This window comes from Salvelinus fontinalis, chromosome 41 (assembly GCF_029448725.1).
Source record: "Salvelinus fontinalis isolate EN_2023a chromosome 41, ASM2944872v1, whole genome shotgun sequence".
Lineage (NCBI taxonomy): Eukaryota > Metazoa > Chordata > Actinopteri > Salmoniformes > Salmonidae > Salvelinus > Salvelinus fontinalis.
Window position 1 is genome coordinate 24,360,512 of NC_074705.1, and position 25,572 is coordinate 24,386,083.

The 25,572-nt window shown below is 45.2% G+C and overlaps 2 protein-coding genes across 2 annotated transcripts; one reads left to right on the top strand and one right to left on the bottom strand.

The window, feature by feature from the left end:
• The first annotated feature begins 1,070 nt into the window (after nt 1-1,070).
• On the top strand, nt 1,071-20,552 carry LOC129840594 (insulin-like growth factor-binding protein 2-A). Its single transcript, XM_055908581.1, has 4 exons — nt 1,071-1,548; nt 14,843-15,021; nt 18,867-19,007; nt 19,316-20,552. The coding sequence occupies exons 1-4, from the start codon at nt 1,161-1,163 to the stop codon at nt 19,472-19,474; spliced, it is 867 nt and encodes a 288-aa protein (XP_055764556.1). The 5' UTR covers nt 1,071-1,160; the 3' UTR covers nt 19,475-20,552.
• Nucleotides 20,553-21,070: 518 nt separating this feature from the next.
• LOC129840558 (insulin-like growth factor-binding protein 5) lies at nt 21,071-23,783 on the bottom strand. The gene is made up of 3 exons (XM_055908521.1): nt 23,500-23,783; nt 23,255-23,374; nt 21,071-22,982 (listed from the first exon to the last, which is right to left on the bottom strand). The coding sequence occupies exons 1-3, from the start codon at nt 23,692-23,694 to the stop codon at nt 22,845-22,847; spliced, it is 453 nt and encodes a 150-aa protein (XP_055764496.1). The 5' UTR covers nt 23,695-23,783; the 3' UTR covers nt 21,071-22,844.
• Between the last annotated feature and the right edge of the window lie 1,789 nt (nt 23,784-25,572).

Genomic DNA, 25,572 nt, shown 5'->3' on the forward strand with positions numbered 1-25,572 from the left:
CCAGCATCATCCAGATGCCCCCCAAGATACTGGCCCCTTCAGAAGGGCCCTTTCTCCTCGCGTCCGCCCTCAAGGCGAGCCGGGATGCCAACCATAAATAGGTGAAATACCATGAAATCAGAGGGCACCCACAAAACAAAATAATCCACATATATATCTGCGACTCCCTGCCTGGCTGGAGAGTATGGTTACAGTATATATGCAATGTTTATTTCTGTGCCCTTAAATAAACAGCAATTAGTCTCCCGAGCAACCACCGCACTCACTGGATGGGTTAATGGGAGCTTGTTTGGTATGTAAGCACGACACCTCAGCGCCTGGCCCCAACTGATCAATAGGCAACATACACAGCGCTCACCAGGTAGGGAATGGCATGCAGCCTCTGGGCAGGGCTTTCATTAAGTGTCAATGGATATGGAAGGAATGCTTTTTGTTTATGTTTGTTTATTTATTTATTTTCTGGGAGAGGGTGCATGCTGATAAAAATAAACATGCTACAGTATGTAATCTCTTTCAGTCTCAGGCCCAGCCAAGGGAATGCTGCCTCGTTTTCCTCCATTGAGTTGCATGATACTACCACATAGAACATTCTCTTCTTGCCTTTCCCTATTGTACAGTGTATTTTATGCACATTTCCAACAATAGTACTATTACAAATAGGCTGCATAGCCTATAATGAGGATAGTATCTAGAACTTACATTTCTTAGTTTCCATTGTTCAGAATCATTTTAATAAATAGAACGTTTATAGGGCATCACTTCAGTGTAGCCTAGGTGGGTTCGGGTTTGTCTGACAGTTATTTCTGCTTGCTGTAATAAATCACCAAATCTATCTATATACAGGCCTCATCAACATCAACAGTTGGCCAGAGACACCTGGCTGAGTACCATAATGTAAGTTGATTACAAAATAACAAGTCATTTGGACTGGTCTTAGGTATACTTGTGCATGAACACTTGAGGCTATATCATATTTTCGTCATAGCACAAGATTGCCTGCTAGGGTTTGCCTGCTGCTCTTCCATACGCACCACTGGTCTGACGAGCTGTCAGTTAATCCTGCCGTTGGTAGGACCCTGCAGAACTCAACCCAGCCGCTAGCTTCACCTGTTCGCATGCACAGTTATTTTACCTGGAGTTGCGTTCCATCGCCTCACTAAATGACAAGAAGTTCCATGCCGAGAATGATATCCTATTCAGGCTGCAGCTTGCTGCTGCTGTCGGTGGCTTTCGTGGGCGCTTCTTTCGCGGAGATGGTCTTCCGTTGCCCGAGTTGCACCGCCGAACGTCAGGCTGCGTGCCCGAAGCTCACCGAGACCTGTGCAGAGATAGTGCGCGAACCGGGCTGCGGTTGCTGCCCGGTGTGCGCCCGGCAAGAGGGCGAGTTATGCGGCGTGTACACCCCGAGATGCTCCAGCGGGCTCCGGTGTTACCCGAAGCCGGACTCCGATCTGCCTCTCGAGCAGCTGGTCCAGGGGCTGGGGCTGTGCGGACACAAAGTGGTGACCGAGCCCACGGGGAGCCAGGCGCACCAGGAGCAACTTAGCGGTCAGTTTCAACAAGCTTGATACATTTACAATGTTATAATGGAACAGACAGGAATTTTGGGAAGTATGGTTATTAGTAGGCGTTAATGAATAATTGCACTGTCATTGGGATGGCTTAGCATGGACCGTATTGTGATTTATTTAATTCGCAGCAGTCTAAGCTAATGATTTTGGCGTCCATTTGCTCATAGAAACATTTAAACTGTAATTAACTCACTATAAAACACTTATTTATTTGAATTATTTGTTATTACACAGTTATAAATCTTTTATAACACAATTTTATCAACGTACTTTTGCCTTTAATATGTACCGAATTGAGTTGCAAATGCTATAAGCCTATATTTGGCTTTGGGCTATATGTCCTAATCACAAATGAAAGAAACGTTTGCAGGTAGTATCATCCATCAGTCTCCAACAACAACCAGAACTACACTGGACTAGTTTGACTTATTGACCTTCATGTGTAAACTTATTGGTCCCTTGCTGCAATCCAATAGACCCCCTTACCTAACAGTATTATTCCTGTATAACAGATCTTACACTATATAAGCAAGCCTATACTGTAAGACATACTGTATGCTTGATTATACCCTGAAATAACATTCCCAGCTTGTGTTTTACACAGAAATCCCAAAACATTTCTATTTAATTGGATAACACGAGAGAGGAGAGATAAGCAAAAATAATGCCACATTGATTGGCAATTTGGACTTTGTACTTTGACCCAAACCACTGTCAACTAGTCATGGAGTGTTTGTTGAAGCTTGTTCAGTATGGTGTGATTTCTACTAAACCTAATGTCAATGTCCCCATCTGCCAAATGTAACATTTGATTAGATTATAAAGGAGAACCTGTGATTCCTGAAAAGTTCAAACAGATTAGGGCCAGGTCACCACAGACAGTAGCACTAGAAATGCACGTGGAGTAACCTACACATGCACATGTAGCCAGAGATAAGTTGGGTCTTAGGAGGTAGTGGTGTTCTAATACTATTTCTATGGTGGAACTCTTCCTGAAATAGCTACTTGCAGTCTGCTTTGCTACAGCCAGATGCCACAGTCCTAGCCTACAGTACAGTGAATTGCCATGACGCCATCCTATATTTCTCTGCTCAGACTGTTTCTCTTCTACTCTGACTGTTTCTATGTATTCGCAGCCTGGCATATAAGGGATGGGTTACATCTGGGTTACACAGTACTATCATGTACACCTGGGTTACACAGTACTATTATGTACACCTGAATTACACAGTACTATTATGCACACCTCAGTTACACAGTACTATAATGTAGACATGGATTACACAGTACTATTATGTTCACCTGGGTTACATGGTACTATAATGTACACATGGATTACACAGTACTATTATATACACCTAGGTTACGCAGTACTATAATGTACACCTGAGTTATACAGTACTATTATGTACACCTAGGTTACACAGTACTATTATGCACACCTCAGTTACACAGTACTATAATGTACACATGGATTACACAGTACTATTATGTTCACCTGGGTTACATGGTACTATAATGTACACATGGATTACACAGTACTATTATGTACACCTGGGTTACACAGTACTATTATGTTCACCTGGGTTACACAGTACTATAATGTACACATGGATTACACAGTACTATAATGTACACATGGATTACACAGTACTATTATGTTCACCTGGGTTACATGGTACTATAATGTACACATGGATTACACAGTACTATTATGTACACCTGGGTTACACAGTACTATTATGTACACCTGGGTTACACAGTACTATAATGTACACCTGGGTTACACATTACTATCATGTACACCTGGGTTACACAGTACTATTATGTACACCTGGGTTACACATTACTATAATATTCACCTGAGTTACATAGTACTATTATGTACACCTGGGTTACACAGTACTATTATGTACACCCGGGTTACACAGTACTATTATGTACACCTGGGTTACACAGTACTATTATGTACACCTGGGTTACACAGTACTATAATGTACACCTGGGTTACACAGTACTATTATGTACACCTGGGTTACACAGTACTATTATGTACACCTGAGTTACACAGTACTATTATGTTCACCTGGGTTACACAGTACTATAATGTACACCTGGGTTACACAGTACTATCATGTACACCTGGGTTACACAGTACTATAATGTTCACCTGGGTTACACAGTACTATTATGTATACCTGGGTTACACAGTACTATTATGTACACCTGGGTTATACAGTACTATAATGTACTTCAGACAGAATTCACAGTATGTTACCTGTAAAAAAAATGAGGCAATGTTTATATGACTCCCTTTCAAACAGTCCCTTATTAACCACTATCTTGCAGGTTTAAGCATCCCAGTATGTGGAGTGATACAAACTTCTGGACACAATCTGGTGTGTCCACGAGATTATGCAGAAAGCAGCCCCAGTTACACATGTTTCCTACACGTTTTCATTGTCTAAATAGGCCGACGTGCGAAACCACAATCTATGACAACTCAGGCCATGGTAACCTAGCTACATCACATGTCCTGCTTGTTGAAACAGAGTAAACCTTGGGATAATTAATAGCAGTAAGACTTCACTTTAATTAAGGGCTTGTTTATAAGTCAAACTAAAAAGCGTTGGTTAACAGTCACATCCACTCATGTATCAAAATAATCGTCACTTAACTTACCTGTCTTTCTCATCTGGCAGAACACACGTAATACACACAAATGCAATGAGTTGTCGCATAAAGCTTACTTCTTATTGTTATTATGTGAACACACGTTATAACCAAAGAAAACGTGTTCTGCATTCTCCAAGATTGGATCACTAGGAAATGCAGAGCACCCGATATGCATTCCTTCATGCTACTCATCTCATGCCATACAGGCCTTAATGCATGACTGGCATGTAGCCTTTTATCCATGGAAGACTTGATATGAAAACCCTCCTCAGTGTCTGTGGTGCACCACGTGTCTCCTCCTTACCTGAACCCTGTGGTGGATGGGCATCTTTATTAGCCCACCAGCCTACGCCTAGACAGTAGCCCCTCATTGTCAATATCAAGTGGTACAACTACAGTCGGTTTACTGTGACACGTCAGAGAATGATGTAAATAGAGACGTTGGGGCGCGATTGATTCCACAACAGGCAGACGGGGAGTATATCACATTATTACGTAAAGACACGTCATAGTCAATAATACATCACGCTAATACAAAAACATACTATTAAAGAATATATTTAAGAGAAGTGTAGCGTCCCAAATGGTTCCATATAATGGGCCCTGGTCAAAAGTAGTGCACTCCTCTGCAAAAGAGACCCTGCTAAAATAAAGGTTAACTTAATAGGGTGCTATTTGAGACACACCAAGGTTCATCACTCATCCTCCCATCAGGATCACATCGTTGGGCTGCCACTATTGAAACAGAGGGAGGGTTACCCCACCCACAACCCAACAAAAGACCAACAAAAACCTCTCAAAGCTTTACAAGGAAAACAGATCCTGACCATCTGGCTGCAACTGGGCTGTGAAATAACACGGCTCCCTAACGAGGGGTATTCATCTGTACCTGCATGGGTCCACTGCCGGGGTGCCCAGCCCTCTAGACGGTGCCCGCAGGCCCGAAATAGCCCCTGATAATCCCTCCTGCTTCTCTAAAACACAGGCATCACTGCCATCCACCCCTGGGGCTGCAACTTCACCCGAAGCCATGCTAAGAATCTCAGCGTGCCTCAGATGCGTTCCAGAATAAACCTGCTCCCTTTCTCTTCCTCTCTCTCCCTTTCTCTCTCCCTCCTTTCTTTCTCTCTCTTTCTCTCTCCCTCATTTCTTTCTCTCTCTCCCTTTCTCTCCCCCTCCTTTCTTTCTCTCTCCCTTCTTTCTTTCTCTCTCTTTCTCTCTCCCTCCTTTCTTTCTCTCTCCCTCCTTTCTTTTTCTCTCTCTCTCTCCCTTCTTTCTTTCTCTCTCTTTCTCTCTCCTTCCTTTCTTTCTCTCTCTCCCTCCTTTCTTTTTCTCTCTCTCTCTCTCTCTCTCCCTTTCTCTCTCTCTCTTTCTCTCTCCCTTCTTTCTTTCTCTCTCTTTCTCTCTCCCTCCTTTCTTTCTCTCTCTCCCTCCTTTCTTTCTCTCTCTCTCTCTCTCCCTCCTTTCTTTCTTTCTTTCTCTCACTGGCTCCCTCCCTCCTCCCACTCCACTCCCTCCCTCCCTCTTCGGTGCTTGGAGAAAACACAAGCTATGTCTGAAATGTTACTGAGCTGAGTGGGATTGGAAGGGGACCTGTGAAAGGGCTTTGCAGGGGATAGGGCTGGCCTCGCCAGATGGTTTGATGTTTCTTCACCGAAGATAATGGAGTCGAAGGAGATTTAAGTGCTGGGTATGTGTGTACAGAAGGAGGCCAATGCATTTGGCTGCTGCAATCACCCAAGATCTGTTGTTCATGGCTAGCCCGATGGCTGCAGGCAGAGCTACTGTCTTAGGAATTGATCCTTGTATGATGGTGGTTTGTGTATCAAGGCCAGTTGACTTGTTACATTGGTGCCATGACTTGGATCACATGTCTGGTGTAGGGTTGCAAAATTCATTTTCATCTTTCAATAAATTCACTGGTTTTCCAGAAATCCTGGTTGGAGGATTCTGGATATCATGATTATTCCCCCATGACTCCGGGGGAGCCTCCAACCGGGATTTCGGGCGAACCAGAGAATTTATTGAAAGTCCCGGAAATGTAACCCTAATCTGGTGTCCTATCGTCTCTGTTAATAAAGGAGATATGGATATGTTCAGTCTTCAAAGTTAATCTGGTCTTTTCAGACCTCAAAAGTGGTCTAATGTCAAGGTCACGTCTACAGGCCTCAATCCCAAAGGAATGGGAAAGATGGGCACCATCTCTCTCCCCTCTCTCTCTATTCTCTCTATGTGTCTGCTGTAATTGTCCATGCTGCCCTGCAGGTTCGATGGGCTCTGGCTTGCCTCCGTCTCCCTGTCTCTCTGTCCTCCAGAGCCAGGTGTGTGTGTCTCAAATGGTAAAATACTCCCTTTTCCCTATATAGTGCACTACTTTAAACCAGAGTCATATAGGGATACAGTGTTGTTTGGGACGCATCCAGAGTCCCAGGTTTAGCCTGCAGTCAGTCAGTTCAGGGGTGGATAGATGCCTGGCTGGGTGCAGCCAGTGTCTACGTGTCAGGACCTGCCCAGCCCCAGCTAGCTTCACGCTGTGGAGGAGCCTCTCAGGCCAGATAGCCTGGCTGTGAGGTAAACACACTTGCTCTGTGCTGACTGTGTGATTCTAGGAGGAGAGTCCTAGCAGGCCTTGTAAATGATAATGGGAAGCAGTTATGGAGCTGGCTCTACAGCTCCCCAAAGTGCTTTACTGTACAGTCGTGGCCCAAAATTTTGAGAATGACAAATATTAATTTTCACAAAGTTTGCTGCTTCAGTGTCTTTAGATATTTTTGTCAGATGTTACTATAGAATACTGAAGTATAATTACAAGCGTTTCATAAGTGTCAAATGCTTTTATTGACAATTACATGAAGTTGATGCAAATTGTCAATATTTGCAGTGTTGACCCTTCTTTTTCAAGACCTCTGTAATCCGCCCTGGCATGCTGTCAATTAACTTCTGGGCCACATCCTGACTGATGGCAGCCCATTCTTGCATAATCAATGATTGGAGTTTGTCAGAATTTGTGGGTTTTTGTTTGTCCACCCGCCTCTTGAGGATTGACCACAAGTTCTCAATGGGATTAAGGTCTGGGGAGTTTCCTGGCCATGGACCCAAAATATCGATGTTTTGTTCCCCGAGCCACTTAGTTATCACTTTTGCCTTATGGCAAGGTGCTCCATCATGCTGAAAAAGACATTGTTCGTCACCAAACTGTTCCTGGATGGTTGGGAGAAGTTGCTCTCGGAGGATGTGTTGGTACCATTGTTTATTCATGACTGTGTTCTTAGGCAGAATTGTGAGTGAGCCCACTCCCTTGGCTGAGAAGCAACCCCGCACATGAATGGTCTCAGGATGCTTTACTGTTGGCATGACACAGGACTGATGGTAGCGCTCACCTTGTCTTCTCCGGACAAGCTTTTTTCCGGATGCCTCAAACAATCGGAAAGGGGATTCATCAGAGAAAATGACTTTACCCCAGTCCTCAGCAGTCCAATCCCTGTACCTTTTGCAGAATATCAGTCTGTCCCTGATGTTTTCCCTGGAGACAAGTGGCTTCTTTGCTGCCCTTCTTGACACCAGGCCATCCTCCAAAAGTCTTCGCCTCACTGTGCGTGCAGATGCACTCACACCTGCCTGCTGCCATTCCTGAGCAAGCTCTGTACTGGTGGTGCCCCGATCCCGCAGCTGAATCAACTTTAGGAGACGGTCCTGGCGCTTGCTGGACTTTCTTGTGCGACCTGAAGCCTTCTTCACAACAATTGCACCGCTCTCCTTGAAGTTCTTGGTGATCCGATAAATGGTTGATTTAGGTGCATTCTTACTGGCAGCAATATCCTTGCCTGTGAAGCCCTTTTTGTGCAAAGCAATGATGACGGCACGTGTTTCCTTGCAGGTAACCATGGTTTACAGAGGAAGAACAATGATTCCACGCACCACCCTCCTTTTGACGCTTCCAGTCTGTTATTCGAACTCAATCACCGTGACAGAGTGATCTCCAGCCTTGTCCTCGTCAACACTCACACCTGTGTTAACGAGAGAATCACTGACATGATGTCAGCTGGTCCTTTTGTGGCAGGGCTGAAATGCAGTGGAAATGTTTTTGGGGGATTCAGTTCATTGGCATGGCAAAGAGGGACTTTGCAATTAATCTGATCACTCTTCATAACATTCTGGAGTATATGCAAATTGCCATCATACAAACTGAGGCAGCAGACTTTGAAAATGTATATTTGTGTCATTCTGGCCACAACTGTACAGTCAATTGTGAAGGTGATACGTTATATATACACATAAACAAAGGGAAATACAGTATCATTATCACTATGCTGGCCCTAGAGTGAGGTAATATTAATTTATTACACAATAAGTCACATTGAGATTAAAGGGGGTAGTTAAAGGGTTCATTTGAACCATCAATGTGTGTTGGTTTGACCTATCCAGTCTCCCCTTCTCCATCCATGGGCCATCTGCTCAGTTGACAAGAGTCTAGACTGTCAGACATGAACCTTCTCTCCTTTGTGCTGTTCTGGGAATTTGACAAGCATCAGCTATTAAAAAAGCAAGGAAGCCACTCGTCCCTTTTGTCTGCTGTATTAATTCAAGCAGTGGACCGGACAACAAAGTAAAAACAATGGAGCTGCAGCTCTGTTGACATTGTAAAGCCCAGGCCCACCTCTGTGGATCGGTGGAACAGAGTGTACTGCAGGAACGGGGCCCCCTTAGAGTGGGGTCCTGACCCTGTCCGTGTGTGTCTCTGTGTGTGTGTGTCTGTGTGTCTGTGTGTGTGTGTGTGTGTGTGTGTGTGTGTGTGTGTGTGTGTGTGTGTGTGTGTGTGTGTGTGTGTGTGTGTGTGTGTGTGTGTGTGTGTGTGTGTGTGTGTGTGTGTGTGTGTGTGTGGTTTTTAATAGACTCGGACCTTCTCAGGTTTCCTCCATGAAGCTGAAATCAGTTTCAGTAGCTGAAGCTGAATTACAGTTGGAGAAAATTGGGATTATCTAATAGATGAAAACAGCATAATTTGTGTGCGTGTGTGTGTGTTTAGGGATGTATAAGTGTGTGTGTTTTTGTGCATGTCCCACACCTGATTCCAGTTTACTTCTGCCCTCTGTTCTGCAAAGGACACTGAGAGCACAAAGAGTTTCATGAGGAGAGCTGAAGTTAGATCTGATAGTTCCATGAGGAGAGCTGAAGTTAGATCTGATAGTTTCATGAGCAGAGCTGAAGTTAGATCTGATAGTTTCATGAGGAGAGCTGAAGTTAGATCTGATAGTTTCATGAGGAGAGCTGAAGTTAGATCTGATAGTTTCATGAGGAGAGCTGAAGTTAGATGTCTAGATCTGATATTTCTAGTAGAGCTGAAGTTAAGGGTTTAGATCTGATACATTCATGAGGAGAGCTGAAGTTAGATCTGATAGTTTCATGAGCAGAGCTGAAGTTAGATCTGATAGTTTCATGAGCAGAGCTGAAGTTAGATCTGATAGTTTCATGAGGAGAGCTGAAGTTAGATCTGATAGTTTCATGAGCAGAGCTGAAGTTAGATCTGATAGTTTCATGAGGAGAGCTGAAGTTAGATCTGATAGTTTCATGAGGAGAGCTGAAGTTAGATCTGATAGTTTCATGAGGAGAGCTGAAGTTAGATCTGATAGTTTCATGTGGACAGCTGAAGTTAGATCTGATAGTTTCATGAGGAGAGCTGAAGTTAGATCTGATAGTTTCATGTGGACAGCTGAAGTTAGATCTGATAGTTTCATGTGGACAGCTGAAGTTAGATCTGATAGTTTCATGAGGAGAGCTGAAGTTAGATCTGATAGTTTCATTTTCCATTTGTTTTGTCTTGTCTTCCCACACACCTGGTTTCAATTCCATCAATTACATGTTGTGTATTTAACCCTCTGTTCCCCCCATGTCCTTGTCCGGTATTGTTTATTGTAAGTGCTTGTGCACGTTATGTCTGGTGTGCGTCGGGTTATGTACACATTTATTGATTGTTTTGTTTTCCGGTGGGTTTTTATTGTTAAACTGCGCCGTTGGAAACACAGTTTTTGCTCTCCTGCATCTGACTTCTCTGCCGCCAGTACGCACCCCTTACAGAATACCGGACCAAACTTATGGAGTCAGCAGGAACAGGTACCCCGGGTATAGGGGTGGAGGAGCGCGTCCGAGAGCACATAGCAATGCTCCACCATCTTGGCACCGCCATGGACCGCGTTGTCCAGACAATGGACCGCTGGGAGAGACAGGGAGTTCTCCCAGCGCCTCCACCAGCACAACCGGGGTCTCCACTACGCGTCCCTCCTTCTCCTGGTCCCAGTGGGATTCGTCTCTCCCTTCCCCAGGAATACAATTGGACGGCTGCGAACTGCCAGGGGTTTCTCTTGCAGCTGGACTTGTACCTGGCAACCGTCCACACGGCTCCTTTGGGCCGTGAGAGGGTGTCTGCCCTCGTCTCGTGCCTCACCGGGAAAGCCCTGGAGTGGGCAAACGCCGTGTGGAGAGAGGGAGATGTAGCGTTAGACCAGTTTAAGGAGTTCAGACGCCTATTCCATCTGAGGCAGGGGACGAGGAGCGCCCAGGGGTTTGCCCTGGAGTTTCGGACCCTGGCTGCCGGCGCGGGATGGAACGACAGTGCCGTAATCGACCATTATCGCTGCAGTCTGCGCGAGGACGTCCGTCGGGAGTTGGCCTGCAGAGACACCACCCTCACGTTCGACCAGCTGGTGGACCTGTCCATCCGGCTGGAAAACCTGCTGGCTGCCCACCAACGTTCAGATCAGGGTCTGTGGGTTCCAACCCCCGCACCCCCTCTCCGATATCTATGGAGCTGGGAGGGGCGGTGCGGAGGGAGACAGGAGGGGGTTCCAGCTCATGCACCATCTGTGGCCGCAGAGGTCACACTGCCGATCAGTGCCGGGTTGGTTCCTCTGGGTATCGAGGCAGCAGGCAGGGCGCTCTTGCGTCACCCCAGGTGAGCCGGCACCATTCTCACCCAGAGCCCTCTGTCGCACATATGTTTGTGTATGTAACTTCTGAGTTTTCCCTGCATTCCCAGCATAAGGCGCTTGTCGATTCAGGTGCGGCTGGGAATTTTATAGATAGTTCGTTCGCCCATAGTTTAGGGATCCCCATTGTTCCCATGGCTGTGCCTTTCCCCGTTCACGCCTTAGATAGTCTACCATTAGGGTCCGGGCTGACCAGGGAGGCCACCGCTCCTCTGGGCATGGTGACGCAGGGGGGTCTCAAGGAGAGAATTAGTCTCTTCCTTATTGACTCTCCTGCGTTTCCCGTGGTGCTAGGCCTACCCTGGTTAGTTTGTCATGACCCCACTGTTTCTTGGCCACAGAGGGCTCTCACTGGGTGGTCGCGAGAGTGCTCTGGGAGGTGTTTAGGGGTTTCCGTTGGAGCTACTACGGCGGAGAGTCCAGACCAGGTCTCCATCGTGCGCATTCCCCCTGAATATGCCGATTTGGCTCTCGCCCCATCGACGGGGCGATTGCGCGATTAATCTCCTGGTAGACGCTGCACTTCCCAGGAGTCACGTGTATCCCCTCTCTCAGGCGGAGACGGAGGCTATGGAAACATATGTCTCCGAATCCCTGCGTCGGGTACATTCGGTCATCCACTTCACCCGCCTTCTCAAGTTTCTTTTTTGTGAAGAAGAAGGAGGGAGGTCTGCGCCCGTGTATTGACTATCGGGGTCTGAACCAGATCACTGTGAGGTATAGTTATCTGCTACCGCTCATAGCCACAGCGATTGAGTCAATGCATGGGGCGCGCTTCTTCACCAAACTAGATCTCAGGAGCGCTTACAACCTGGTGCGTATCTGGGAGGGAGACGAGTGGAAGACGGCTTTCAGTACCACCTCAGGGCACTATGAGTTCCTCGTCATGCCGTACGGGTTGATGAATGTGCCATCAGTCTTCCAGGCCTTTGTAGACAAGATTTTCAGGGACCTGCTCGGGCAGGGAGTAGTGGTGTATATTGTTGACATTCTGATATACTCCGCTACACGCGCCAAGCATGTGTCCCTGGTGCACAGGGTGCTTGGTCGCCTGTTGAAGCATGACCTGTACGTCAAGGCTGAGAAGTGCCTGTTCTTCCAGCAGTCTGTCTCCTTCCTAGGGTACCGCATTTCCACCTCAGGGGTGGAGATGGGGAGTGACCGCATTTCAGCCGTGTGTAATTGGCCGCCTCCCACCACGGTAAAGGAGCTGCAGCGGTTCTTAGGGTTTGCCAACTACTACCGGAGGTTTATCCAGGGTTTTGGTCAGGTAGAGGCTCCCATTACCTCACTGCTGAAGGGGGGCCCGGTGTGTTTGCAGTGGTCGGGTGAGGCGGACAGGGCTTTTGGTCACCTGAGGGCTCTGTTTACCTCGGCTCCCGTGCTGGCCCATCCGGATCCCTCTTTGGCGTTCATAGTGGAGGTGGACGCGTCCGAGGCTGGGATAGGAGCTGTGCTCTCTCAGCGCTCGGGTACGCCACCGAAGTTCCGCCCCTGTGCCTTCTTCTTGAAGATGCTCAGCCCGGCGGAGCGAAAATGTGATGTGGGAAACCGGGCGCTGTTGGCTGTCATCAAGGCTCTGAAGGCGTGGAGACATTGTCTTGAGGGGGCTAAACACCCTTTCCTCATCTGGACTGACCACCGCAATCTGGAGTGCATCCGGCAGCGAGGAGATTGAACCCTCGCCAGGCAAGGTGGGCCATGTTTTTCACCAGTTTTGTGTTTACCCTTTCCTACAGACCAGGCTCCCAGAATGTGAAGGCAGACGCATTGTCCTGGCTGTATGACACAGAGGAGCGGCCCATGGATCCCACTCCCATACTCCCCGCCTCCAGCCTGGTGGCGCCGGTAGTGTGCGAGCTGGACACGGACATTGAGCAGGCATTACGTGCAGAGCCCGCTCCCGTCCAGTGTCCCGCTGGGCGTCTGTACGTCCCGTCTGCTGTTCGTGACCGGTTGATCTATTGGGGGTCTCGATCAGCCTTACTTCAGGGTTTCTCCCCTAGAGTAATGTGCCGGTTGGACAGAGTAAACCAGGATGTGGGCAGGTTTCTGCGGTCCTATTGCCAGGACCGAACCGGGGGAGTGGGCGGCGTTCGTGCCCTGGGCCGAGATGGCACAGAACTCGTTTCGCCACACCTACACTAACCTCTCTCCCTTCCAGTGCGTACTGGGGTACCAGCCGGTTCTGGCACCGTGGCATCAGAGTCAGACCGGGGCTCCTGCGGTGGATGACTGGTTCAGGCGCGTGGAGGAGACATGGGAAGCTGTCCGTGTTCACCTTCAGCAGGCTGTGCTGCGCCAAAAAGAGAACGCGGACCGCCACCGAACGCGGACCGCCATCGATCCAAAACCTTTTTGTATTGTAAGTGCTTGTGCACGTTATGTCTGGTGTGCGTCGGGTTATGTACCCATTTATTGATTGTTCTGTTTTCCGGTGGGTTTTTATTATTAAACTGCGCCGTTGGAAACACAGTTTTTGCTCCCCCCTCTGTCGTTAATAGTGGTATGTCACTGGATAGCCTGACAGTACAGAGAGTTTGTAAACAATATATTACTCTGAAAGGTTATTCATCTAAGATTTCCTCAAAACAAGGTCCAGCCAACTGTTTCCTCTCCCCTGCCGTTTCTGTTATTCTTCCATTTTGACGGTCCCAGAGCCCTGGGAGAGCTGCTAGTGGGCCCTCAGCCACTGCTCTGTCTGTTGTCAGGAATAGCATGGACAGCTAGTGGACTCGCAGGGCCAGGCCCCCTGCATTGTTTGTTCTCATATCTGTTTGGAATGAGGCTTTTAGAGGTTGATGTTTAACCACACGTTATCTGGTCAAACAGCTGAGGACTTCTACCTCCCTTCCCCAGATAGTGTGGTATGTTAGTTCTGGGTGGTTGCTGTTCAAGCTTTCGTTCTAATCAGTCGAACATGAAAGTGAGCTAGTGCCCATTTATGACATTCCTTGACATTGGAGGTGAGGAGGACACTCGTCATAGCAAGTGAAGGTACCCCAGAGTTAACAGAAAAGTCTTATGTCTTCAGCTCTTCAGTGGCCAATAAACCTGGAGTTTACACAGACAGAATCATATGTTCACTATTGGTTCTCATTCTTGGAAGTTAAAATGGAAAAAATAAATAAATAATATTTCACAATATTTTTGAAAAAGGTCCAAAATATTACACCTTTAAAGATGTATCTATTTCCGCTGAAAAACTCACCATGTATGCCATTGCCAAATGTACTAAAGCCAACCTGCTGGCCCTATCATTTCTCATTTCATGAAGGAATGTGCAGTATACTTAATCATTCAAATGGTTGAGATTTTCTGTGATGTAATGACAATATAACGACAATGTTATGACAGTGCTGTAATGAACGATCAATTCATTTAATGGAACTGGTTTCCATAGAGCTGTTTTGACTGTGTTTTGACTGTGTGTGTGTGTGTGTGTGTGTGTGTGTGTGTGTGTGTGTGTGTGTGTGTGTGTGTGTGTGTGTGTGTGTGTGTGTGTGTGTGTGTGTGTGTGTGTGTGTGTGTGTGTGTGTGTGTGTGTGTGCGTATGTGCATGTGTGTGAGTCTGTGCATGTATCTGTGTCTGCGTGCGTGTTTGTCCCTCAGGGGAGGAGGTGGACCTCCTGGACACGAGCCTGACAGAGATCCCCCCGTTGAGGAAGGCCACTAAGGACAACCCATGGCTGTGGCCCAAGGAGAACGCTATGCGCCAGCACCGACAGGAGATGAAGACCAAGATGAAGAGTAACAAGCCGGAGGACCCCAAAACTCCCCGCGGCAAGCAGGTTAGTAAACACCTAGTAGTAAACAGTTAGGCTACATCCCAAATAGCACCCTATTCCCTTAATATTAGTAGTCCTTATATAGGGAATAGGGTGCCAATGGAGACGCTGCCTTAGTAAACCGAGACTATTAGTGGGTCGCATCTGTTAGTAAACAGTTAGTGAACCTGGGATCATGATTAGCAGTGTCCATGTCCCTTTAGGAAGGAGTCAGTCTTAACAGAACCTAGTGCACTGCTGCCATCTTCTGGAGCAGACCTGATGGTGTCCAGCAGCTAACAATGTCTTACTGCCAATTTTCAGTTAAGGCCAGCTTTCTCAATCGGAAAATGTAGATAAGCATTTCTATTGGACAAGATAGCCCTCCGTTTGACAACGTCTGCCCCCATTTGAAGCGTACTGAACGTGACCATGGGGAAGATGTAACTGTTTCACACATGACAGTACAAGACCCTACTGTTGAAAACTCTGTATTGTTTCCTTGAAGTCGAGCCTGGCGTTCTGTTGTAGACCGACCTAGGAAAATACTTTGGTAGCACTTTATAATAACACCTTGTAATAAAGCATTTATAATGGATTAATAAATCGTTTATTCATCATTACGCACACATTTGTAAATGTTAGTAAGCCTATGTCATAATAATTAACACGATCGTTCATAAGATGTTTAGTATAGGTCCTTTAAACCATCTACTAATCATTAGTTAAGTGTTTTTGTGTGGCCTCATTTAAAGTGAACGCTATTTATACTTTATAAATGCTTTGTAAATGTTTTGAGTGACCAGTGTAATTTTTCACAAAATGATGGACATGCCATTGGTAGACATTCCAGCACTCCCTGAATATACGGTTTACTAATCTATTATAAACGCTTTATTTCAAGGTGTTATTATAAACTACTACCAGTACTTATTTTCCCACATTGAGTGATTTTCCTTGAGGATAATGATTTTGTCATTTCACGGACGCTAAGTTTAAAATAGAACCATTTACAGCGGATATTAGCGAGTCTTCGCAACACATCAAAACCCATCAGGAGAGACTGTAAGTGCAAAACAATGAACATTCCAATCGTTTTAATATTGATGAAGCCATAATACTTAAGAGAAAGAGGGCGATCAGGTGCTTTGGCAATAATCCATGAATAGAATTAGTCATGCAAATATAATTTACTCTCAGTTATACCTGTGAGGGAAACATTATTCATTTTCATGTGAATTAATAATTGTATTCTATGTTTTGGTAGTGCTGTTCATTTAATTTCCTGTGGATTATTATTCCTCCGAGAATCCAACCTTTGTAGATGATTTTGGAGAATGTTTTATTTATTTTCTCAAACAGTGGTCTGAAGGTATTGCTGGGTCATTAATCATGTAGTCTCCCTAGGCCGACGGTTTGCCTCCCACAATGTATCCAGTGTTCCAGCACACATGTCTGCTGACAGTACCAGCATCGGTTGGGACAAGAGGCGGAAATGGGACTCGAGCAGGAAATTAGTCCAGAGCCTTTCCGTTCTTGTCCTGACGCAAACATTAGCCTACCACCGGACACAAAATCTATATTTTAACTAGATATTTTCAATGAGTGCATTTGGCAAGTACGTTGTTTGCTTGTGCCATGACAGCTAACGTTAGCGTTACAAATTTACAACGTTGTTTGCTTGTGCTATGACAGCTAACGTTAGCGTTACAAGTTTACAACGTTGTTTGCTTGTGCTATGACAGCTAACGTTAGCGTTACAAGTTTACAACGTTGTTTTTCACGAGCAGAAATCCCGTCTGCATTTTAAGCCCGTTCAAACCAAACTCGTAATATATTCTGAAGAGCACCCTCCCCGGAGTTGAGGTAGATATGTACATATAGCTAGAAATAAGCAAACAGATAGTACACAGTAGCAGAAGCGTATGTGATGAGTCAAAAACGTTAGTGCAAAAAAGGTCAATGAGTAAAAAGGTTCAAATAAGTATTTAGCAACCTCATGGCTTGGGGGTAGAAGTTCAGAGTCCTGTTGGTTCCAGACTTGGTGCATCGGTACTACTTGCCGTACGGTAGCAGAGAGAACGGTCTATGACTTGGGTGGCTGGAGTCGGACAATTTTTAGAGCCTTCCTCTGACACCGCCTGGTATAGAGGTCCCGGATGGCAGGGAGCTCGGCCCCAGTGTAATAGTCAGAGACTATTAATCATGTGACTGGTGTTGCCTGTTGCTCCAAGGTCTGAGATTTACCAGACTATTAATCATGTGACTGGTGTTGCCTGTTGCTCCAAGGTCTGAGATTTACCAGACTACTAATCATGTGACTGGTGTTGCCTGTTGCTTCGAGGTCTGAGATTTACCAGACTATTAATCATGTGACTGGTGTTGCCTGTTGCTTCGAGGTCTGAGATTTCCCAGACTATTAATCATGTGACTGGTGTTGCCTGTTGCTCCAAGGTCTGAGATTTCCCAGACTATTAATCATGTGACTGGTGTTGCCTGTTGCTCCAAGGTCTGAGATTTCCCAGACTATTAATCATGTGACTGGTGTTGCCTGTTGCTCCAAGGTCTGAGATTTACCAGACTATTAATCATGTGACTGGTGTTGCCTGTTGCTCCAAGGTCTGAGATTTACCAGACTATTAATCATGTGACTGGTGTTGCCTGTTGCTTCGAGGTCTGAGATTTACCAGACTATTAATCATGTGACTGGTGTTGCCTGTTGCTCCAAGGTCTGAGATTTCCCAGACTATTAATCATGTGACTGGTGTTGCCTGTTGCTTCAAGGTCTGAGATTTCCCAGGCTATTAATCATGTGACTGGTGTTGCCTGTTGCTCCAAGGTCTGAGATTTACCAGACTATTAATCATGTGACTGGTGTTGCCTGTTGCTTCAAGGTCTGAGATTTCCCAGACTATTAATCATGTGACTGGTGTTGCCTGTTGCTCCAAGGTCTGAGATTTCCCAGACTATTAATCATGTGACTGGTGTTGCCTGTTGCTTCAAGGTCTGAGATTTCCCAGGCTATTAATCATGTGACTGGTGTTGCCTGTTGCTTCAAGGTCTGAGATTTCCCAGACTATTAATCATGTGACTGGTGTTGCCTGTTGCTCCAAGGTCTGAGATTTACCAGACTATTAATCATGTGACTGGTGTTGCCTGTTGTTCCAAGGTCTGAGATTTCCCAGGCTATTAATCATGTGACTGGTGTTGCCTGTTGCTTCAAGGTCTAAGATTTCCCAGACTATTAATCATGTGACTGGTGTTGCCTGTTGCTCCAAGGTCTGAGATTTACCAGACTATTAATCATGTGACTGGTGTTGCCTGTTGTTCCAAGGTCTGAGATTTCCCAGGCTATTAATCACGCCAGCAGCATATCACCCTGCATACCACTACTGGTTTGCTTCTGAAGCTAAGCAGGGTTGGTCCTGGTCAGGCCCTGGATGGGAGACCAGATGCTGCTGGAAGTGGTGTTGGAGGGCCAGTAGGAGGCACTCTTTCCTCTGGTCTAAAATATATCCCAATGCCCCAGGGCAGTGATTGGGGACACTGCCCTGTGTAGGGTGCCGTCTTTCGGATGGGACGTTAAATGGGTGTCCTGACTCTCTGAGGTCATTAAAGATCCCATGGCACTTATCGTAAGAGTAGGGGTGTTAACCCCGGTGTCCTGGCTAAATTCCCAATCTGGCCCTCAAACCATCATGGTCACCTAATAATCCCCACTTTACAATTGGCTCATTCATCCCCCTCCTCTTCCCTGTAACTATTCCCCAGGTCGTTGCTGCAAATGAGAACGTGTTCTCAGTCAACTTACCTGGTAAAATAAAATAAATAAATAAAATGTGACTGGTGTTGCCTGTTGTGTACTGTAGATTCAGTGTCAGCAGGAGCTGGACCAGGTGCTGGAGAGGATATCTAAGATGCCCTTCAGAGATAACCGAGGCCCACTGGAAGACCTGTATGCCCTGCACATCCCCAACTGTGACAAGAGGGGGCAGTATAACCTAAAACAGGTGACTACACCCTGCACATCCCCAACTGTGACAAGAGGGGGCAGTATAACCTCAAACAGGTGACTACACCCTGCACATCCCCAACTGTGCCAGAGGGGGCAGTGTAACCTCAAACAGGTGACTACACCCTGCACATCCCCAACTGTGCCAGAGGGGGCAGTGTAACCTCAAACAGGTGACTACACCCTGCACATACCCAACTGTGACAAGAGGGGGCAGTGTAACCTCAAACAGGTGACTACTCACTCTTACTCCATGGCCCAGGAGCATCCACACACACACAAACGCATGTTCATTCTGTGTTTCAGTGTAAGATGTCTCTGCATGGCCAGAGGGGGGAGTGCTGGTGTGTCAACCCACACACCGGTCGGCCCATTCCAACAGCACCGACCGTGAGGGGAGACCCAAACTGCAGCCAGTACCTTAGAGGACCAGAGATGGACACCCTCGCCTCAGCCCAGAAATAGTACGGCCCTGATTCTCCCTTTGATCGGCCTGAGTCTTAAAACACAACAGAGGAAGCAGTACTCTAAACACTTAAATAAGCTATCAAAATGTTTCTGTTTCTGTCTATAGTTTTGTTTGGTATTAAATCAATTCTCAGCGATATCGTACAATGTAACCACCATAATGTGTCTTGGCTTGAGAACAAATTCCACTGCAAGGGCATAGGATGTGACAAGCAACAAAGATGAAATCCATTCTTCTTTGCAATTTCAAAGGAAGTCAGTGTTTAACTGGTATTTTCATTGATCTCTCTCTCTTTCCCTCCTCTCGTAGCTTTTCTGTGGTGAACAAAGTCTAATGAGAAGAATGTTTACTATGGGCTGAATTCTAACTATAAATCTGTGTGTCCTTCTCAGACTTTTGTGTAAAAATCAAGCATTGATGTCAATGGGCGATTTGCACGTAAATTCCAATTATATGCACATTTGGCAATTAGTATTCACCCCTATGGACCTCTTGTATTCAATGTATCTGTTGTAGGGTATCTAGAGAAATGTTATCATGAAAAAATGATTTGACTTATTTGAAAGGTGAATATGTGAAGCATAAAACAAAACGGTGAATTGACGCTTTAAGGGATTAGTGTCTTACTTACTTAGTGTTTGTATGGCTGTGTTTACACTGGTAGCCCAATTCTAATATTTTGCCACCGATTCGTCTTTTGACCAATCAGATCAGATCTTCTGCGTGTGTAAACGCAGCCCAAGTGTCTTACTTTCTGGTGCTGGGAAGTGAACATGTCAAATGTTTGGTGGTTGTGTACTCAACTCCGCCTACCGTTTGTTTTACTGTGTTCTACGCCTTCAGGTTGGTAGGCTACTAAAACTATGAACCCTACCTTCTATAGCCTTTGGAATACACATACGTCTTCTATACACTGTAGGAAAACCACATAGACAAAGTGTTGTTGTTACAAACACAAATACACGTTTTAGATTTCCTCGTTAATAGGAGCACAAATAGAAATGTAGAATTGTTTTGTGATAAAGAACATCTTGTTATAAGATGAAGTACGTGATTAAATGGATGGTAACTTCCTGTACGTTGATTGTGTATTCATTTGGGCGTATGCCCTGGTATCTTGTGTCTCATTTTCTTACTGGAGGTCTAGGTGTAGATAAGCCATCGAATTTCATGGTACATCCCATTTCATGGTACAACCCAGTTCAAAGCAAAACCCACATGATTGCCTATGTTCAGGTGTTTCATGGCGGTTGGCAGACACTGCTTTGTATGTATGGAAATGTCTTTATGTGGTATGGTAGCTATGGTAACTGGATCTTCTGGTAGACAATCATTTGAAGCCAGCAGCAGGTGTATAGGGAACTTGCATTAAGGCTTACAAATAGCGTTGCAAAATTCCTGTAACTTTCCCCAAAATTGGCAGGTTTTCCAGAAATCCTCATTGGAGGATTCTGGATTTCCTGCTTATTCCCTCCTGAATCTGGGAATCTTCCAACTGGGATTTCTGAAAAATCTGGCAATTTTGGGGAAAGTTACCGGAATTTTGCAACCCTACTTCCACAGCATAGAGCAAACAAAAGACATAACAAACCTTCCCATACATCAATACATAACTTTATTTAAATAAATGCTTTGTCATTACAAAAAAGACAAGGTTAAAATACATCAATTACACAGTGAATAAATATGACATATCTGTTATATTCACATAGATTTGTTAGTAACACTTCACTTAAAGCCAACAGGTGTATTGCATTGTAAGAATTGTCATAAGCATGTATGACCCTCTTATAACGTTTTACCATCGTCTCTGATGGACCCTGACCAAACAGCTATGTTCAGCCTGTTAAAAAATTGCAGCAATTAAGCATTATACCATTTGGCTTTGAGTAAATTGTTACCTATTTGTTTCCTACATGCTTTTTTATCACGAATATGGAATGTTTGAGATTTCATGGTCTTTCATACAAGCAAGCTTAAGACTGAGTTGAGAAACCTTTCCAAGTCTCCTATGCATTCTAGTGGCAGGCATAGGCTGTACACACAGCCCCTGTCAAAGCTATTGGCATGTTACCATACCATGAAAAAAGGGATGTCTATTTCAAGGAATGTCAACAAAATATCTGACAAATGTTTTGAGCTTCAATAAAATCAGTTGACATCTGATTTAACATCATGTTCACAAACGGGACGTAGGATCAAAAAGTATCATCACGGCCTTATATCGTGGAGACTTATATCTTCACACTCGTCAACTCATGGGTCTCTAGCAACCAATCTCCACATCCACATACTGCTAAAATGTCCTCTGTCAACGACAAGGCCTGATAATCTGGATGTAAATCTGGATTCAAAGTCATGAGAGAGAAGGCACTGAGATTTCCATAGAAACCCAAAGATCCACACCTTTCCAGGGGTCATACAGTAGAGTCCTAGGCAGAAGACTGTGTTATGGTCAGACAGGAGGCTACGACAAGTCAATAGAAACGGCGTGCAACATTTGCATGCGATTTGAGCCTGTGTTGGACTTTTCAAAGCACCTGTACTTTCTTGGCTGTCATTTATAAATGACAAAACAAGCAAATGACTGTCATGATGTGTTTTTGAGGTGATCTTTTTTCTATACTTGACGGAAGGTAAGGCACAATACAGACTACTAAAGGAGAAAGTATAGGAGGCACACACACACAGTCATTTCAAACAGTCACCCCTATGAAACTATATTGAGACACAACCCATCAGAAGTAGCAGTTGATGGGTTTATTAAGATAGCTCCTGTAACAACCTACTGTATACGAGCAGTTACTAGTTCTTAAGACCCTCAACTCAGAACAATCTGTGAGACAAAGTGGAAGAAAGGCAGGACTGAAAAAAGCTCTTCTCATCACACTCAGAAGGACATACAAGGACATAGACCAAAACTGAGACAGTAAAGTACTTTCAATCACTGAGGTTCTCTTGTAGGGAAGTGCTCTGAAGGGACAAACATTTGGACCAAGAGAACAGAGTTACGTTTAAATACGACCCCAGATTACTGTGCTCCCCAGTAAAGAGTTCCTGTCAACATCACGATAACAACATTGGTGAAAAAGATTAGCTTTACTCTTTAGCCTTAAAATGTTGTTTCAACAGAATCTAATATCTTTTAAATCAGAGAACATTGTTATATGTGCTTTAAAGGGAGGTTATAGGACATCTCAGTATAGTTGGATGTATAGTTTAAAACCATGTGTATGTACTGTATCTGTGCCCTGCTTTCCTGATTTGATTGGCTTTTGCATATTTTGCATGTACATGTGATTTGCAGGAGTAGGGGTAAAGGGAGGCGGGCCTTGGCTCATGTCAGGTGACCAAATTGGCCATCGCTCATTCGTTTTTGTTGCTGTTGCTCTCCGGGTCTTTGCACTGGATGTTCACTCCACTGTAGTCAGTGCCAGGGAGCTGCACGCCAAAACGGTCCACACACCAACAGATCCCCCGCTTCCGCCCACGTGATGGTTTACACTGCAGGAGGAGAGGAAATAGCAGGGAATAAGATGCAATACAATGACATGAAATAGAATAGGATAGAATGTGATAGGAATACAATGAAATGAAATAGAATAGGATAGTATAAAATAGGATAGATTAGAACAGGATATAATATGATAGAATATAATAGGATAGGATATAATAGTATAAGATAGAATGAAATAAGATAGAATAGGATCAAATTAATAGAATATGATAGAATAGAATAGGATACAATAGTATAGGATAGAATAGTCCATGGGTACCTGCTTGTGCTTGAAGAATCCCTTCTTGTCACAGTTGGGAAGGTATAGGGACAGAGCTAGGACTCTAGATGTGTTTTTCATCCTCTGAATGATCCCGTCCAGCTTTCTCCTGCAGGGTCCCTACACACATACAGGGTCATAGTTTAGGGCAAGTATGGCGTGTGTTGGTGCGTGTGTGTGTGTGTGTGTCTGCGTGTTTGTTTGTGTATACACTGTATATATGTATGTATATATGTTCAACTTACAAACTCCGGCTGCAGTTTGTCCAGGGCGAGGGTTGAGTAGTCAAGGCTGCTGACAGAGTGAAGCTTGGCCTGCTGTCTCTTGCGGTCTTTAGCCTGTCTCATGGCCTGAGCCTTGCGGCTGCTGATGTGGTCTCTGCCCCCGTACAGAGGCACCTTGCCCTGGGGCAGCAAGGACTCTGGAACCTCTGCTAACATAGCTTCCTCTGGAGAATAACCATCTGGGGAGACAGAGAGTCAGAGAGGATGATGGTGGTCGCGGTGGCGGTGAGGAAGAGGAGCAGGAGGAAGAGGAGGAGGTGAAGGGGAAGAGGAAGATGAGGAGGAAGATGAGGGGGGGGAGAAAGAGGGGGAGCAAGAGGAGGAGGAAAAGGAGGGGGAGGAGGGCGAGGAAGAGTAGGAGGAGGATTAATATGAAGAGGAAGAGGAGGAGGAAGAGGAGGAGGAGGTAGGAAGAGTGGGATACTGTCAAGGTCTTCCATATCGGTGCAGATGAAGGAAAATAGTTGAAGAGATGCAGCCGGTTTAGACAGAGCCTCTCCTATCACTAAAAGGAGACCTTGAGGTTTCTCAATCAAGAAATCTCCAGCTGACTCATACAATGTGTACCTACTTCTCACATGGTCAGTCAGTGGTTAAGGGAGTTATTCGCCACAGTCCATTTACAAGCATTTCTCCATTCTCTTAATCTGATCCTCTTCTCACTTTCCCCCACCCATTGGTGGAAAAAGTACCCAACTGTCATACTTGAGTAAAAGTAAAGATACCTTATTAACAGAAAATGACTCAAGTAAAAGTCACCCAGTAAAATTCTCCTTGAGTAAAAATCTAAAAGTATTTGGTTTAAAATATACTTAAGTATCAAAAATAAAAGTATAAATAATTTCAAATTCCTTATATTAAGCAAACCAGATGGCACCATTTTTATTTATTTTTATTTATGGAAAGCCAGGGGCACACTCCAACACTAAGACATAATTTACAAACAAAGCATTTGTGTTTAGTGAGTCCGCCAGATCAGGTAGTAGGGATGACCAGGGATGTTGTCTTGATAAGTGTGTGAATTGGACTATTTTCCTGTCTTGCTAAGCACTCAAAATGTAACGACTTCCTTTGGGTGTCAAGGAAAAGGTATGGAGTAAAAAGTACAGTATTTTCTTAAGTAATGTAGTGAAGTAAAGGTAAAAGTAGTCAAAAATAGAAATTGTGGGGCCTCCCGGGTGACGCAGTGGTCTAAGGGTTTGGCCGGTAGGGATATCCTTGTCTCATCACGCTCCAGCGACTCCTGTGGCGGGGCCGGGCGCAGTGCGCGCCACCCAAGGGGGCCAGGTACACGGTGTTTCCTCCGACACATTGGTGCGGCTGGCTTCCGGGTTGGAGGCGCACTGTGTTAAGAAGCAGTATGGCTGGTTGGGTTGTGCTTCGGAGGACGCATGGCTTTCGACCTTCGTCTCTCCCGAGCCCGTACGGGAGTTGTAGCGATGAGACAAGGTAGTAATTACTAGCGATTGGATACCACGAAAATTGGGGAGAAAATGGGATAAAAATAAAATAAAAAAATATAGAAATAGTAAAGTAAAGTACAAATACCCCAAAAAACTACTTAAGTAGTACTTAAGTATTTTACACCACTGCTCCCACCCTCTATCTGGCTCTCTCCTGCCTCTCTTCCAACACTCTCTCTTTTTAAACTGGACAACTACAAATCTTGTGTACATATTTACTCATTTATGGCATTGAATTGACTCCATATAATATTTGGAGTGATGAATGCCATGAATCAGTTAATACTGTATGTATACAAGACTTGTAGTGGAGTTGTTGCATGCGAGGTGGAGATTTCCTTTTGCAGAGTCCCTGGCTTGTAGCTGGAGCTAAGAGGGAGCAAAATGTAAACTGTGACATAGCTGGATTAGGGCCAAGAGAGTGGTGTGGTCTATCATGTCAATGCAACAGTCCTCTCAAGTCAATGCTTGGCACATGCAATGGAAGACATGACTTTTAAACTGGAACATCCAATGAACATACAGCATTCTCTCTCTCTCTCTCTCTCTCTCTCTCTCTCTCTCTCTCTCT